This window comes from Salmo salar, chromosome 15, assembly GCF_965601325.2.
Source record: "Salmo salar chromosome 15, fSalSal1, whole genome shotgun sequence".
Lineage (NCBI taxonomy): Eukaryota > Metazoa > Chordata > Actinopteri > Salmoniformes > Salmonidae > Salmo > Salmo salar.
This window is the reverse complement of record NC_138305.1, coordinates 66,852,637-66,869,460: the sequence shown is the minus strand read 5'-3', so window position 1 is coordinate 66,869,460 and position 16,824 is coordinate 66,852,637. Positions and strand designations below refer to the sequence as shown.

The 16,824-nt window shown below is 42.7% G+C and overlaps 1 protein-coding gene across 2 annotated transcripts in view; it reads left to right on the top strand.

Annotated features, from left to right (window-relative positions):
• Positions 1–16,824, top strand: part of LOC106571849 (poly(rC)-binding protein 4) — a 76,427-nt gene that overhangs the window by 56,171 nt on the left and 3,432 nt on the right. The window contains exons 5-12 of one of the 2 annotated variants that reach the window (XM_014145340.3): positions 1,560–1,676; positions 4,973–5,104; positions 5,821–5,949; positions 7,360–7,434; positions 8,545–8,616; positions 10,565–10,606; positions 11,068–11,149; positions 12,226–12,275. In XM_014145340.3, the coding sequence (XP_014000815.1) occupies positions 1,560–1,676; positions 4,973–5,104; positions 5,821–5,949; positions 7,360–7,434; positions 8,545–8,616; positions 10,565–10,606; positions 11,068–11,149; positions 12,226–12,275 (699 nt within the window). Of the gene's footprint in view, positions 1–1,559; positions 1,677–4,972; positions 5,105–5,820; positions 5,950–7,359; positions 7,435–8,544; positions 8,617–10,549; positions 10,607–11,067; positions 11,150–12,225; positions 12,276–16,824 lie in introns of both variants that reach the window. The other variant, XM_014145339.3, reaches the window with a different exon arrangement.

The window sequence follows — 16,824 nt, the reverse complement described above, 5'->3', positions numbered from 1 at the left end:
CTATTAACACTGTCCATCATATGTGTACGAGTACTCGACATTACCATAATGCATCCACAGTAATGTCATTGATTGATTAAATAAATGTATATCATCTAGCTCCAAAGCTATCAATATCACATCTGGTATCTGCGTCAATATGCATTATTTATCTGAAATCTTTATTTTCCAGTTATTGTGTAGTACAGAAGTATACCATCACAAAAAAGGTTATAGTTCAAGGAATAACATAATCAAACGGTGAGACAGTGTCTAATATTGTTTGCAATGCGTGATGTATAGTTCCATTAATATTAACCCCAAACCCTCTGGATGTTTGAGAAGGTTGACTGGGATAGCATACAGAACAGCATTATAGTCTGACCTGCCCATTGGCCACTCTGCTCTTTTTTCATACTCTCTCCTTCCATATCTTCTTCTCCATTTTTGGGGTGGCAAGTAGCCTAACGGTTATAGCGTTGGGCCAGTAACCGAAAGGTTGCTGGATCAAATCCCAGAGCTGCCAAGGAAAAAATCTGTTGTTCTGCCCCTGAACAAGGCAGTTAACCCACTGTTCCCCAGTAGGCTGTCATTGTAAATAAGAATTTTTTCTTAACTGACTTGCCTAGTTAAATAAAAAAAAATCTACCTCAGTGTCAAGCTCTCTTTCTCCCTGTCTCTTTTTTTATTCTAGATCTCTCTTTCCCTCTCTCCCATTTTCAGTCCAGTTTTTTTTATCTCTGCCTACCCCTCTCCCTTTATGTCTCTCTCTTATTTCTCCCTCATAAGCCTCAAGGGTGCAGATGATCCGATGGCGCTTGATTCATTCTGCACAAAAAGTAATTAGATTGCTATTGTGTTGGTTCAAATGACTCTGACTCCTGATGCAAAGCTATTATATTTTATTTTATGAAGCAGAATGATAAACATAGGCAGTTAGACTGAAGGAGCATGTAGCCCTATACAGCCACTGGATTTGTCTGCCAGTGAACCAGTCATCCATGCTAGTTATCCCTCCACCCAGTCCATCAGTAAGTCAAACAGGCCTTTAATTAGTTCCCCCTATGTGAGGCTCTTTGGCTTCCTCCCCAGGCCCTCTCTGTCTCCACATTGTCAGAATGACTCAGTGGGATGACTGTAATAAACATCATAGAGGTTAAAGCACCATCATACCTAAACTACACACGTGTCCACTCTCCATTCCACAGGGCTCTGGAGATAAATTAAATGGCATTGGATGGAGGGATCAGAGTACCAGCCTGGGGTTAAATTACAGCGAGGTCAATTCCCTGTATGATGATCCAGCTATTTATTGTTAGTTATCTGTAGGACAGGGTGTATTTAGTGGTCTGGAGTTTGCTAAATCTGACCTTTTATTTTTGTCCTTCATCCCTGTGCCTCTTTTCCCCTTACACATATCTCTTCCATTTACTTTACTTCCTTACTCATGCTAATCCCATTCTGTCCTCCTTACCCTATTCACTCCATCCACCCAACATGTGCTCTGCTCTCATCCTTTTCCCTCTTCTAATAGAATGTCAATAAAGCTGGACCCTGGTTCTTGGTCTGTCTCCCTACAGAGCAGTGCACGAGTGAACATTTCAGAGGGATCATGTCCAGAGAGGATCATCACCATCACCGGCTCTACAGACTGTGTCTTCAGGGCATTCATCATGATCACATACAAACTGGAAGAGGTAAAACAACACAATCACTGTTTCCCTATTTTGACTATTTTCTACATTGCAGAATAACAATGAAGACATCAAAACTATGAAACAGTACATATGGAATAATGTAGTAACCAAAAAAGTGTTAAACAAATCAAAATATATTTGAGATTTGAGATTCTTCAAAGTAGCCACCCTTTGCCTTGATGACAGCTTTGCACACTCTTGGCATTCTCTTAACCAGTTTCATGAGGTAGTCACCTGGAATGCATTTCAATTAACAGGTGTGCCTTGTTAAAAGTTAATTTGTAGAATGTATTTCAAGGTAGAGGTGGTATATAGAAGATAGCCCTATTTGGTAAAAGACCAAGTCCATATAATGGCAAGAACAGCTCAAATAAGCAAAGAGAAACAACAGTCCATCATTACTTTAAAATATGAAGGTCAGTCAATCTGGAAAATTTCAAGAACTTTGAAAGTTTCTTCAAGTACAGTCACAAAAACCATCACGCTTAATGAGAAAACTGGCTCTCATGAGGACTGCCACAGGACAGGAAGACCCAGAGTTACCTCTGCTGCGGAGTATATGTTCATTAGAGTTAACTGCTCCTCAGATTGCAGCCCAAATAAATGCTTCACTGAGTTCAAGCAAAAAGACACATCGCAAAAACAACTGTTCAGAGCAGACTGCGTGAATCAAGTCTTCATGGTCGAATTGCTGCAAAGAAACCATTTTTAACGGACACCAATAAGAAGAAGAGACTTTCTTGGGCCAAGAAACATGAGCAATGGACATTAGACCGGTGGAAATCTGTCCTTTGGTCTGATGGGTCCAAATTTGAGATTTTTGGTTCCAACCGCCGTGTCTTTGTGAGACGCAGAGTAGGTGAATGGATGATCTCCGTACGTGTGGTTCCCACCGTGAAGCATGGAGAAGGAGGTATGATGTTGTGGGAGTGCTTTGCTGGTGACACTGTCAGTGATTTATTTAGAATTCAAGGCACACTTAACCAGTATGGCTACCACAGCCTTCTGCAGTGATACACCATCCCATCTGGTTTGTGCTTAGTGGGACTATCATTTGTTTTTCAACAGGACAATGACTCAACACACCTCCAGGCTGTGTAAGGGCTATTTGACCAAGAAGGAAAGTGATGGAGTGCTGCATCAGATGACCTGGCCTCCACAATCACCCGACCTCAGCCCAATTGAGATGGTTTGGGATGAGTTGGACCGCAGAGTGAAGGAAAAGCATCCAACAAGTGCTCAGCATATGTGGGAACTCCTTCAAGACTGTTGGAAAATGATTCCAGGTGAAGCTGGTTGAGAGAATGCCAAGAGTGTGCAAAGCTGTCATCAAGGCAAAGAGTGGCTACTTTGAAGAATCTAAAATCTAAAATATATTTTGATTTATTTAACACTTCTTTGGTTACTGCATGATTCCATGTGTGTTATTTCATAGTTTTCATGTCTTCACTATTATTCTACAATGTAGAAAATAGTCAAAATAAAGAAAACCCTTGAATGAGTAGGTGTGTCCAAACTTTTGACTGGTACTGTATAATTTCCTGGTTTCCAATTCGGTAATATGTTTTTATTTATACTGTACAGTTCATCATGCAAATTGAAGATATCGTGGAAAATCATTAGTCACATTTAATAGCAAGGTTTCCTCCCAGGTTGGCTTCTACTGCTGATTAATTTGACGTTGGATACCAGTTAGACTTTTGCTGCTCTTGGTGCAAGAGCCTTTTAGTTTCTCATTATAATACTGCAGTGTGAAATGTAACTTGCACTGGGCCTTTTATGCAGCAATAGTGACTTATTCAATAGAGCTTCACATTGGCAACAGCTCAGACAACAGGAGAGGAACAGACAAGTGTCTCCATGACTTTTATTGACAGTATATTGTATTGAGGGAGAACATGCATCAGTGCTCCAGGTCCATTGATGAAAGAACAGATGATAATATGTTAACATGCAGATGAGGTTTGTGTTTAAAACCTTATTGTTAATATTTATCCATCAGCAAACTAATTATCATGGTAGATTCAGGAACATTTCGGTTGGTCTACCTGCAGTTACTCCCCGCATAGTCGGGCCAACGGTGCCTTAACAAACGCTGGCTGGGAGCGCGCGGAACTGCATTCATTAAAGATTTTAAGCTCTCACCTCTTTCCAACCCTACTGTCAGCCGAAACTCCCGAGTTGTCATGGCAACCTGTTGGCTGACCTACAGCGGCATGTCTCTCACCATGCCTGAGTGTTATGTGTCTGACATCTTTAATTTAAGGATAAAAAGAAAAAAATAACATCTCAACTCTTTTTGGCCAATGGGTAAAGAAGTTATATTGTTCTCTACTATCTACTCTCATCGTTAACTTGATCATGATGATTTAATCATTAAGGCGGTCAATTAAATATATTTTATCCAGTCATTATATGAGCACAGGTAAAGAGATAGGCCTACTTGAGTCTGGGTAGAACGGTTTTCTAATCACAAAGGACTACAGTTCAGCTCCTAAGAAAGGAAATAGAGCATTTATTTGCAGCAGGTTAGTCATTCTCCATTGATGTCTTATTGTCCTAACCACAGCATACACGGGGGATTAAGTGCAGCGCCTCTTTGTGTGACAGCAGCTTCTTGTAACCCCCGGACTTATTTCCACCAATTTGCTTTTGAAATGTCGCTCACTGAGTTTGGTGAGTGCGGAAGGATCGGGCCGTTCACAGTTGTTATAATATGATGCATATTTTTAGATCAAATCTGGGAGATGATGCCCAGAGCTCTAATGAGACAACGACACACCAGCATTGCGGCCTTATCCATCCACCTCACTTAATATAGACACTGAGAGAAAACCAAGTGTCATAGCCGCATTAGATAGATACATGGGTTTTAAATTGAAAAAGTAGGCCCACAAGAACTGTTGGAGAAATAAATGTTTTTTTTCTCAAATCCCCTCGAGGGCACCTCTGTAAAGTCTCTGAAATTAATATTATTGCACACCGACTTGCTAATGCATTCTGTTTGAAATACATGTGGTGTGTTTTCCATTCTGCCAGGGGGGAAGGAGAGGGAGGGAGGGAGGGAGAGGGAGAGGGAGAGAGAGAGAGATTACCCACACTGAACTGAAGGAAAATAAGAAATGGTGATGACTAAGGCCAAGGCTTTACCTTTACAGGGCCACTTAAGGGCCCCATTCAATCAAAGTCGTAAGTGTTTTTTTTTTAGATTATCAGTGATTTATCATTCATCTTTCTCTCTCCCTCTTCCCCCGTCCCTCCCTATCTTTTCTCCCTCTTTCTCTCCCTCTCCCCAGGACCTCACCACACTGGTGGCCAACGGCACCATCAGCAACAAGCCCCCAGTGACCCTACGACTGGTCATCCCAGCCAGCCAGTGTGGCTCCCTCATCGGCAAGGGAGGGGCAAAGATCAAGGAGATCAGAGAGGTGATAGACTAATACAGAACAGCTGCAGAAGTAGGATCTTCATTTGAGCCAGTTTGCTGCAGCAGGAAAATAATCCTGCAACAACAGGAAATGTGAATTATTATGTGGATTATAATTAATGGACATTTTTCTAGGGGTTTATACCTTTTTTCGTAAGGGAAAATCAATTCTGAAATGTCAGTGGAAATTAGAAACTTCAGAAGCCTTTTTAAACCTCAAATACACTAAAAGTAAAACATTTCCTGCATTGCAACAGGGCGATCAAGGCAAGAAACAAGACCCTTAACAGTTAGAAAAAGGCAGCCATTTCACTTGACTGTAGATTGGGGAGTTAGCTAGTTCCTTCCTTGATCAGCCCTCGAGGCGACTATATGCCAGTCTGTTTCATGTCTGGTTTGTGTTTATTTCAAGGGCACCAAGCTTCTATCGCAACCTTACACGATATCCTGTGGTCAGGATGCATTATGTCCTCTGATTGTTCTCATAGAGTTGCTCTGTTATTTGATTTTACTGCAAGCTGATTTCTTTGCAGATCACTACAATTTGTATGCAGGTCTTTCCATCCATCCATCCATGACCACCCAATGTTTAGTGCTAAGCTTTCATATTTATTAGGTCAACAAACCACAGAGGTGGACCCATGTCAGTGTGATTATTAGAATGCCATGTCTTTCTGAATCGGTGTAATCCTTTCTTTAAACTGCTATCATTGGCAGAGCACCGGAGCACAGATACAGGTGGCAGGAGATTTGCTGCCCAACTCTACTGAGCGAGGGGTGACGATATTGGGGAGTCAAGACTCGGTAATCCAGTGTGTCAAGCTAATCTGCACAGTAATCCTGGAGGTAGGGTGACATTTCTCTCCTTCTCCCTTTCCTATCCCCCTCACACACATCCATAACCAAGAGTGGAATTCAATCAAATCCACACTCCACTGCCACTGGAGTAACAATAACAATGTTTCTGTATTTTCGTAGCACAAGAGCAATGTTATATTTCTCCTGCCTTTGTGTTATCCATAGTGTTGATTTGATTGAATTACTGCCTTACCAAGAATACAATTAGGAGGGGATAATAGAATTGTATTTGCTGTTATACTAACCTGAGCCTTAGGGAAATGTGGTATCCTTCCTAAAGAGCTAGCTATAGTTAACTTCTCTTAGGCTTAGTAGACATTAGTCAGGTTCCTCTGGTTTTGACCTTGTTTGACCCTGAGACAGCTTATTATGGAGCAGAGGAAAGAACCCTGGCTCAAAAAACAAACTGACCTGCAGCAAAGTGTGTTTTCCTTCAAACAACTGCTCTCTTAAGAAACAGGAGTGGTGGAAAGGGAAAAAACAACCCGAAGGATTATTTCCCTCCAATCCGTACATGCCGTCCTTTTTGTTTTTGCATTGCAGTTGGACCGGACTGCCTAATTGCTAGTTTGATCCAGTTTTCCAGGGCTTTCTTCAAAGGCTTGCAACTTTCATTTGGATTCTCTTCCAGTGGGGCCTTCAGGATTTAAATTATGCAAGTTATACAAAGAATCGGCTTTGACTGCTCCCACAGAAAAGATGCTCCACATTTCCGGACAACCCTGCATCCTTATGATAAATTATACAACTTCCGGTGTGTTGTTTTAACCATTAACCAGTAATTGGCGAGTTCATGAGTTTTCTCTGAAGGGGAGTAGGTTTTTGTCAGAGAGAGAGAGAGAGAGAGAGAGAGTGTGTGTGTGTGTGTGTGTGTGTGTGTGTGTGTGTGTGTGTGTGGTGTGTGTGTGTGTGTGTGTGTGTGTGTGTGTGTGTGTGTGTGTGTGTGTGTGTGTGTGTGTGTGTGTGTGTGTGTGTGTGTGTGTGTGTGTGTGTGTAGTGCATGCACCCGTTTGAAATATCCAAAGGAATGTTGAACAACTTGAGCCAAAGGCTGAGATTACAAACTCAAAAACAATCCAATCAGCACTAAAGAGCTGCCGTTTCAATGGTTGTACTGTTAAATGAATGACTAAATGGAACCAGAAGAAAAACAAAGGAACAAATATCCCTAACCCTAAATACACCATTAATTGTCCTCGTGTTTTATGTGCTTAATAGTTCAATGCCATTTGTTCCATTTCTTTCCCTCCTACACAACATAAGTGACACAATAGCCAGACTTAAAATTAAACATTCTTCATACATGTTTTGACTTGCATCTGTCATATTTATTTTGGTGATAAAGGTGTTTCGATATCTCACCACATCAGACCCCTTGACCTATGTTTGACTCCCCAGTCTCCCCCGAAGGGTGCTACCATTCCCTACCGGCCCAGCCCCTCCCCAGGAGCCCTCCTCATCTCTGGCAACCAAGTGAGAAAGCCACAAACCCATCCACACCCTGTATAGACGTGTCATGTGAAATATAGTCCAGTGTACTTATTGAGGGACTTTAGAGCACTATTCTATGTAAGATCCTTAGTTATGGTTCATGATGCACCTCAATGCCACTCCATGACTCAACCCATGAAGATATGAGGTAGTGTTGCTACTTGGAGGTTGTACTATATGTACAGTATGTGTGGGGGGGATGAGATTGTGGGTGGGGGTGATGTTAGGATGCATGGAGTGAAACATTTTAGCCACTCAGTCTAGAGACCTTTAGCGTTCGGCTCAACTGTGGTGGATCCTGGCTTCTATGCCTGCCTGCGCTGGTGATCCAAACCCTGTTACAGCATATGAGCTGTCTGAGCATTACTCTCAAATGTTTGATATGGTATTGTGTTGAGATAGAGCTCATGATAACATATCAAATTAAAGTGCAGGGTGAATCTATGGTCAGAGGAAGATGAAGCACTTTAATGAATCCAGAGCAGTGATAAGGAGTGTTTGTGTAATTTGTCAGAGGATAAACAGGAATGGGAAAACACTCGGCTGGATGGTGACTCATACCATAAGCCAGTCAGGTGTGCGTGAGAGAGTTTGACATGGAGCTCCAAGGACCACTCGGGACCTATTTGATCTAAGGAAGGAAGAAAACATTAATATATGTTATTTTAAATTTCAGTGGAACCAAAGGGGTTTTCAGTGATACATTTCAGTTGGAAAATGAATGTAGTCAGTGGGAATTTCCCATATATGATGTTGAAAGTGCTCTGGGAGGACACTTTAAAAGGCTAGTTCTTGTTGATTAATTACATGATTCTAGCTTTTATGTTTTACTATTAGTATGTCTACTTAGCTTATCCTAGATAAACTGTGTTTACAGTATGTAATTAATGAGCTACCTAACATTATCTGGTGAAATAAAGGTAAATAATAGTAATAATGTGTGTGTGTGTGTGTGTGTGTGTGTGTGTGTGTGTGTGTGTGTGTGTGTGTGTGTGTGTGTGTGTGTGTGTGTGTGTGTGTGTGTGTGTGTGTGTGTGTGTGTGTGTGTGTGTGTGTGTGTGTGTGTGTGTGTGTGTGTGTGTGTGTGTTTAGGTGTTTGAGGCATCAGACTTTTCCCCCCACCCTCTGTACTCTCTCTCCCAGGGTGGTCTTGACCTGCATCAGGTGAGTGTCAGATGATCTGATGTCACCGACACCTTTAATGGTGAATAGTTTTCAAATATTTTCATACCTCAAAAGTGGTCTTAAAGGGCAATTTCATTATCTACAGCACAATAACAGTGTATATATGTGAAAACGGTGCATTTCTATGTTTTGTAGATAAAAATATGAAGTTAAAAAGTTCTATCCGAAAACATCATCAACAGTTAAAACATTTTAAAAACAGTGATTTTCACTATAAGATTCGCAGGTACATGGGGAGAAAGAAAATACAGTCCCTCTGGCTAGAAACTCATTGCAGGTTTTGAAAATCACAGTTTTTCTTACTTTTAATCCTGTTCTGTGATGTCACAGAAGCCTTGTTTAGGACCTTTCTTTATAACTACAGATGACACATACAGTGCCTTCAGAAAGTATTCATACTCCTTGACTTATTCCACAGCCTGAATTCAAAATGGATTAAATAGATTTTTTTCTCTTACCCATCTACACAAAAAGTTAATTCCTTGCCCCATTTTTTGCAGAATTACTTTAGTGACTTGTTGCAAACATTGTATGTACAGGCTTCCTTCTTTCATGCTGTCAATTAGGTTAGTATTGTGAAGTAACTACAATGTTGTTGATCCATCCTCAGTTTTCTCCTATCACCGCCATTAAACTATAATTGTTTTAAAGTCACCATTGGCCTCAAGGTGAAATCCCAAGGTTTCCTTCCTCTCTGGCAACTGAGTTAGGAAGGACACCTATATCTTTGTAGTGACTGGGTGTAATTAATAACTTCACCATGCTCAAAGGGATATTCAATGTCAGCTTCTTTTTTTACCCATCTACCTATAGGTGCCCTTCTTTGCGAGGCATTGGAAAACCTCCCTGGTCTTTGTGGTTGAATCTGTTTGAAATTCATTACTTGACTGAGGGACCTTACAGATAATTGTAGGTGTGGGGTACAGAGATGAGGTAGTCATTCAAAAATCATGTTAAACACTATTATTGCACACAGAGTGAGTCCATGCAACTTATTATGTGTCTTCTAAAGCTCGTTTTTACTCATCAACTTATTTAGGCTTGCTATAAGAAAGGGGTTGAATACTTATTGACTTTTCAGCTTTTCATTTTCCCTTAAGTCGATCATGGTTATTGATCCTGCTGTATCTCTTCTAGTGATACAAATATGATAGTATTACCAAAGATTTGACATTGTTTCCTGTGCTTAGAGTTGATTGTGTCATTTTGGTGCATAATAGGGAATTGCATCTAACGTCTCCATGGAGTGGTAATACTAGCCAGACTGCTGCCGTCGGTCAGAATTGAGTTTAGCTAGGTGCTGTCTGGCCTGACAATGGGGATACATGGACACCACCCTGACTTATGATAGATGAGGAGGAGCGAGAGAGAGGATGGGTGGGAGGAGAGAGAGGAGGGGAAGAGAGGGAAGAGAGAGACAGGAAGGGGGTAGAGAGGGGAGAGAGGAAAGGGAGAGAGCGAAAGAGAGAGAGAAAGAGAGAGAGAGAGAGAGAGAGAGAGAGGGGATTACAGGAGGCACGTTACAGAATATGAAGGTTGGTTAAATGGCACTCTGCTGTGAAGATTGCAGACCCCTGATGATGTCCAATCTGGACTGAAGTGCAATCACATTAAAGATGCTGGAAACGCTTTCTATGTGCAACATGTGTTGTGTAATACATTATGGATGCATTTTATGGGTTTATATAGCCTGTTATAGAGCCACAAGTTATACATTCATATAGCAAGTGTATAATACTCACTAACCACTTTGCAATACACAACAAATGCACTTTGCTTCCACATACTTAGCCATTGTTGATGTAGTATACTGTATAAATATTACATATGTCTGTGATGCACTTATATACACTGTCTGGTAAGTGGTTATTGGCATAACAATGTGTTTTTTACTGTCATTTGCCTAATGCAGAGTGATTTCTTCCAGGCCTACACTGTACAAAACCAATATGGCATTCCACATACAGAGGTAAGTGGGGTTATATATACAGCAGTTATATATAGTAACCTAACTATCCCACTGTAATTTTTTTATGTAGCCCTTTCATGCAGTCAAATGACCTAGTGGCCTTATGGGTGGAATATTATTCATATTTTTCATAATGAATAAACTTTTTTTTTAACAACCCGAAAATCCGGTGTTTCTATGTCAAACAGCTTTGTTATATTTCAGTTTTCTGTAATATACAGTATATAAAGTGTAATACTGGGATGCGAATTCAAAATTGAATACATTTCAACTCTATAACTGACATGGTCTATGTGTTTTATTTTTTGTAACCCCATAACTATGTGTTTGAGGTGTATACTTTTGTTTCAAAGTAGATTTGTTTAAGACTACCAAGAAACACTCTGTGTGACCCTGATTTAGCCCACTGCAGTAAAAGTTTAACATATATTTTGGATATGCTCTTTCTTCCTGTATCTCAGTTGGCCAAGCTACATCAGCTATCCATGCAGCAGAACATGCAGCAGAGTCCCATGTGCCAGCAGACTACAACCGTTCTTCCTGGTATGAGTTTACTTTATTTAGCCCAAATGGCAGTCAAATACATTTAACTGTGAGTAAGAATAGTCATAAAAGCTGTAGGAGATGTAGGGATCAGAAAGCATGCAGCGAAACTGAACCAGATGTCCTCTCTTGATGGCTGATGTTAGTCCAAAGCGAACATGTTACACTAACTACACTACAGCTAGATTTTGGCTTGGCACTTACTGTAGTGGTACTGTAACACTTAATGCAGCGGCAGGTAGCCTAGTGGTTAGAGCCAGTAACCGAAAGGTTGCTGGATCAAATCCCCGAGCTGATACGGTAAAAATCTGTTGTTCTGCTCCTGAACAAGGCAGTGTTCCCTGGTAGGCTGTCATTGTAAATAAGAATTTATTCTTAACTGACTTGCCTAGTTAAATAAAGGTACAATTAAATACAAAAAGTAGTCTTATATTCTATTAGTCATATTTTAATATCATCTGCCAAATATCAGTAACATCAACAGTTTGTCAGGGAAGGATGAGCTGCAGAGATAGAACATATCCTGTTACAACAATGCTAAGTGAAGGGATCCATGTCATAACCCCAACTGATTATGTGCTTGTGGCAGTGAAGATGAGAGGAAGCTCCCTACAGCTCTTCATATTTGGCAGTGAAAAGGGAAAGTATTATAAGAAATGATGTGTTCCGCCACAGTATCAGAGAGCCTGGAGAAAGGTGGCTTGTTAAACATAAATCTATTAAAATGGAAATTAGCTGCTTAGCTAAATCTAGCCGTTATACCATCAAAAATATTTATCACGTAGCATGTCAAGTATGCTGGTTTCAGTGGAGGCTGCTTTGGGGAGGACGGCTCATAATAATGGCTGGAACGGTGTGAATGGCATGGCATCAAAAACAAGGAAACCCTGTGTTTGATGTTGTTGATATCTTTCCACTTATTCCTCTTCAGCCATTACCACGTGCCCATCCTCCCCAATTAAGGTGCCACCAACCTCATGTGGCTGGTTTGCTTGACCTGCAAGCCACATTTAATGTATGAATATATGAATTAATGTATGAAAGGGATTGTTAAATTACATATTTTCTCTCACTAGGAATGGACTCAAACTCCCAGACATCGCAGGAGCTCCTTATTCCAAATGATGTGAGCAGTTAATTGAACATAACATTACATTCTACATTTAAATAATTTTTTCAGATATCCTCTGGGTTAAGTCTATTCAGAAGGTGAATTGAACATCCAATTAAATTCTAGGAAATTTGAAAAATACTAATTGAAAATAATTGCCGCTTTTCAATCATTGAATGTGAATTTAAATGAATCTCCTAAATTGACTGAATTTAAATGGAATTTACCCCTAACCCAAAATGCTGTTATTCAGAACAATCTACTCTAGGCTTCATTCCAAACAACACATCAAACAACAGCATAAGCAGAAATATCACATTGCACGTAAACAACTCATAGAAGCAGGTGACACCAGCTAGACAGATGCTCAAGGGTTGAAAGCGGGCGAGAGACTGTAGTCTTGGGTAACTTCAAAGGAGAGAAGGGGACACATCTTGGCAACATACTAATTATCCAAGTCATTATAACCCCAGACTAACCCAAGGTCGTGGGGATTTTGAGCCAATATGGATCCCCTGGTGTTATTGTCTGGGTTCCAGTTGCAGTGTCTCGGAGGGACTCCCATGAGTACCCAGTAAATCCTCTCATGTTCCCTGACCTACTTAGACACTCTCTCTCTGCTGTCAAAACAGCCAATAAAAAACTGCCAGCAATTCTCTCCCTCTCACTCAGACGCCGCATGTGATGCCTCTCCAATCAGAGCAAAAGACAGAGATGCTGGAATAAATTCGGAAAGGAAGACTACTCGGATTGCCCTCTGTGATGATCTAGCACTGGCTGTCCAACTATTTGAATGGATCAGAGACTTCATGTACTCTACAGTCTTGAAATGAATCACACCATGACAGAATGCAATAAGCTCTCCTATTCAAGATGACATGCCAACCAGACATAACTGTTGTACAACGTTTTCCCCCCCAGCAAACCCTTAAATACCAAACCGTCAGTGGAATGGCTGGTGCTGTAGAGTGGGGTGCATGACTGGGACAGCTGAGTCTAAGCTCCAGCCATTGTTCCAGAGAGGACATAGCCATGGCTGAGCTCTGTCTCTCTCTCTCTCTCTCTCTCTCTCTCTCTCTCTCTCTCTCTCTCTCTCTCTCTCTCTCTCCTCTCTCTCTCTCTCATATAGCAGAATCAGAGCAAAAACTGTAGGCTTGAAGATCCATTCTTAGAGGTGCAGTGGGAGATTTAGGCTGGGTCCATCTCAATAGTCTGAAACAGCTTCCATCAGCTTATCTTGATCTGCGCTGATCTGAATACATAGCAGAGGTAAAAGCAATCTGTGGACATACGAGGCATTTGCTTTCCCCTGTCCTGCCCTTTCATAGGACTGCAGCTGAAGAAAAGGAGATGAGGTAAATAGGCCACATATACTATTGAGATGCACCCTTAGGGTACAGAGAGAGAGAGGCATTGAGGAAGAGCTTAGACATGGTCAGCAATATACTGTACTTCTGCCTAGGGAAGATTAAGCCTGGATAAAAATGGTGACTCTCCCACCACATCCTTCTTCCTGTGTCATTTTCCAAATTACTACTTCAGCAGGAATTCTAAGATAATTTAGGCCAGTTACACAGTAGCAGCTGAGGTGATACAGTTGAGGTGAGGCATGCAGTGTTACTGTACTGTGTATGCCCTGCTTAGCACTGGTAATCACCAGCGTACACAATGTTTTATTTGCTGCATGGTATTTCCCTTTCTCTACACTAGGTATGTGTAGGAAGCCCCTAGAGCTCCTACACATACCTCTGAAATTGGCCCTTCAGACATTCAAAATGAGCCTTCTACTCCACATTGTTTTTGGATTACAATGGTTTTAACAGAACTTTGGCTTTAACAATCAATGTAATATAAGCATCAGGAATGGATTGTTCTGAGGTACTGATTCTCCCTCCCAGCAGGGGAGAGTACTGGTCAAATCCCTGATCCCAGGTCTGTGCTAGTGGTGCTTGTTGTCTCCCAGGGCTGCTCTTTAGCCTGGCTGGGCTGTGCCAGTGCCTAGCTAGCTGCTCCCAGAATAATCTGCTCGGCCAAGAATAGCCAGAGACCAACCAGGATGCTGTGTGACCAATCAGATGCTGCGAAACAGGACTGTGACTTCTCAGGAAAGGAATGTGAAATACAGAGAGAAGGACAGAAGCAGGAGAACTAAGTGTGTGTGTGTGTGTGTGTGTGTGTGTGTGTGTGTGTGTGTGTGTGTGTGTGTGTGTGTGTGTGTGTGTGTGTGTGTGTGTGTGTGTGTGTGTGTGTGTGTGTGTGTGTGTGTGTGTGTGTGTGTGTGTGTGTGTGTGTGTGTGTGTGTGTGTGTGTGTGTGTGGTGTGTGTGTGTGTGTCTCTCTCGCAGGGGCCACTATCAGTCATCCATCATTAAACTGCCAACACACACATACTGGTGATACTCCATCACTGTCAAGGCCTCTCACCGTATATCTGACAGCATAACCCTGCCTCTGTGGCCTGACACCCTGCACTCACGCTTAGACCCTTGGAATAGACTCTGATCCTTAGGCCTAGCATGATCCTCCGGCCTTGGCCATTGTTCTCTAGAAACAGAAACTGGATAACATCTTCTAAGACCCAATATAAACTCATGTCAGCATCTTATGAACTAATGTCAGCAAAAAGACATTACACAAACTGTCCGGATTATAGATCATGTTTTGAATTATTTTCCTATTGCGTTTTCCATTAGCCAAGAGATGCTTCTCTTCTGGGTCGTGTTTGGGAAGTGATTTGTTTGGAAAGTTGCCACGGCGATGGAAATCAATAACATTTACATTTACATTTAAGTCATTTAGCAGACGCTCTTATCCAGAGCGACTTACAAAATGGTGCATTCACCTTATGATATCCAGTGGAACAACCACTTTACAATAGTGCATCTAAATCTTTTAAGGGGGGGGGGGGGGTTAGAAGGATTACTTTATCCTATCCTAGGTATTCCTTAAAGAGGTGGGGTTTCAGGTGTCTCCGGAAGGTGGTGATTGACTCCGCTGTCCTGGCGTCGTGAGGGAGCTTGTTCCACCATTGGGGTGCCAGAGCAGCAAACAGTTTTGACTGGGCTGAGCGGGAACTGTGCTTCCTCAGAGGTAGGGGGGCCAGCAGGCCAGTGGTGGATGAACGCAGTGCCCTTGTTTGGGTGTAGGGCCTGATCAGAGCCTGAAGGTATGGAGGTGCCGTGCCCTTCACAGCTCCGTAGGCAATCACCATGGTCTTGTAGCGGATGCGAGCTTCAACTGGAAGCCAGTGGAGAGAGCGGAGGAGCGGGGTGACGTGAGAGAACTTGGGAAGGTTGAACACCAGACGGGCTGCGGCATTCTGGATGAGTTGTAGGGGTTTAATGGCACAGGCAGGGAGCCCAGCCAACAGCGAGTTGCAGTAATCCAGACGGGAGATGACAAGTGCCTGGATTAGGACCTGCGCCGCTTCCTGTGTGAGGCAGGGTCGTACTCTGCGAATGTTGTAGAGCATGAACCTACAGGATCGGGTCACCGCCTTGATGTTAGTGGAGAACGACAGGGTGTTGTCCAGGATCACGCCAAGGTTCTTAGCACTCTGGGAGGAGGACACAAGGGAGTTGTCAACCGTGATGGCGAGATCATGGAACGGGCAGTCCTTCCCCGGGAGGAAGAGCAGCTCCGTCTTGCCGAGGTTCAGCTTGAGCTGGTGATCCGTCATCCACACTGATATGTCTGACAGACATGCAGAGATGCGATTCGCCGCCTGGTTATCAGAAGGGGGAAAGGAGAAGATTAATTGTGTGTCGTCTGCATAGCAATGATAGGAGAGACCATGTGAGGATATGACAGAGCCAAGTGACTTGGTGTATAGCGAGAATAGGAGAGGGCCTAGAACAGAGCCCTGGGGGACACCAGTGGTGAGAGCGCATGGTGCGGAGACAGATTCTCGCCACGCCACCTGGTAGGAGCGACCTGTCAGGTAGGACGCAATCCAAGCGTGGGCCGCGCCGGAGATGCCCAACTCGGAGAGGGTGGAGAGGAGGATCTGATGATTCACAGTATCAAAGGCAGCAGATAGGTCTAGAAGGATGAGAGCAGAGGAGAGAGAGTTAGCTTTAGCAGTGCGGAGAGCCTCCGTGACACAGAGAAGAGCAGTCTCAGTTGAATGCCCAGTCTTGAAACCTGACTGATTAGGATCAAGAAGGTCATTCTGAGAGAGATAGCAGGAGAGCTGGCCAAGGACGGCACGTTCAAGAGTTTTGGAGAGAAAAGAAAGAAGGGATACTGGTCTGTAGTTGTTGACATCGGAGGGATCGAGTGTAGGTTTTTTCAGAAGGGGTGCAACTCTCGCTCTCTTGAAGACGGAAGGGACGTAGCCAGCGGTCAAGGATGAGTTGATGAGCGAGGTGAGGAAGGGGAGAAGGTCTCCGGAAATGGTCTGGAGAAGAGAGGAGGGGATAGGGTCAAGTGGGCAGGTTGTTGGGCGGCCGGCCATCACAAGACGCGAGATTTCCTCTGGAGACAGAGGGGAGAAAGAGGTCAAAGCACAGGGTAGGGCAGTGTGAGCAGGACCAGCGGTGTCGTTTGACTTAGCAAACGAGGAT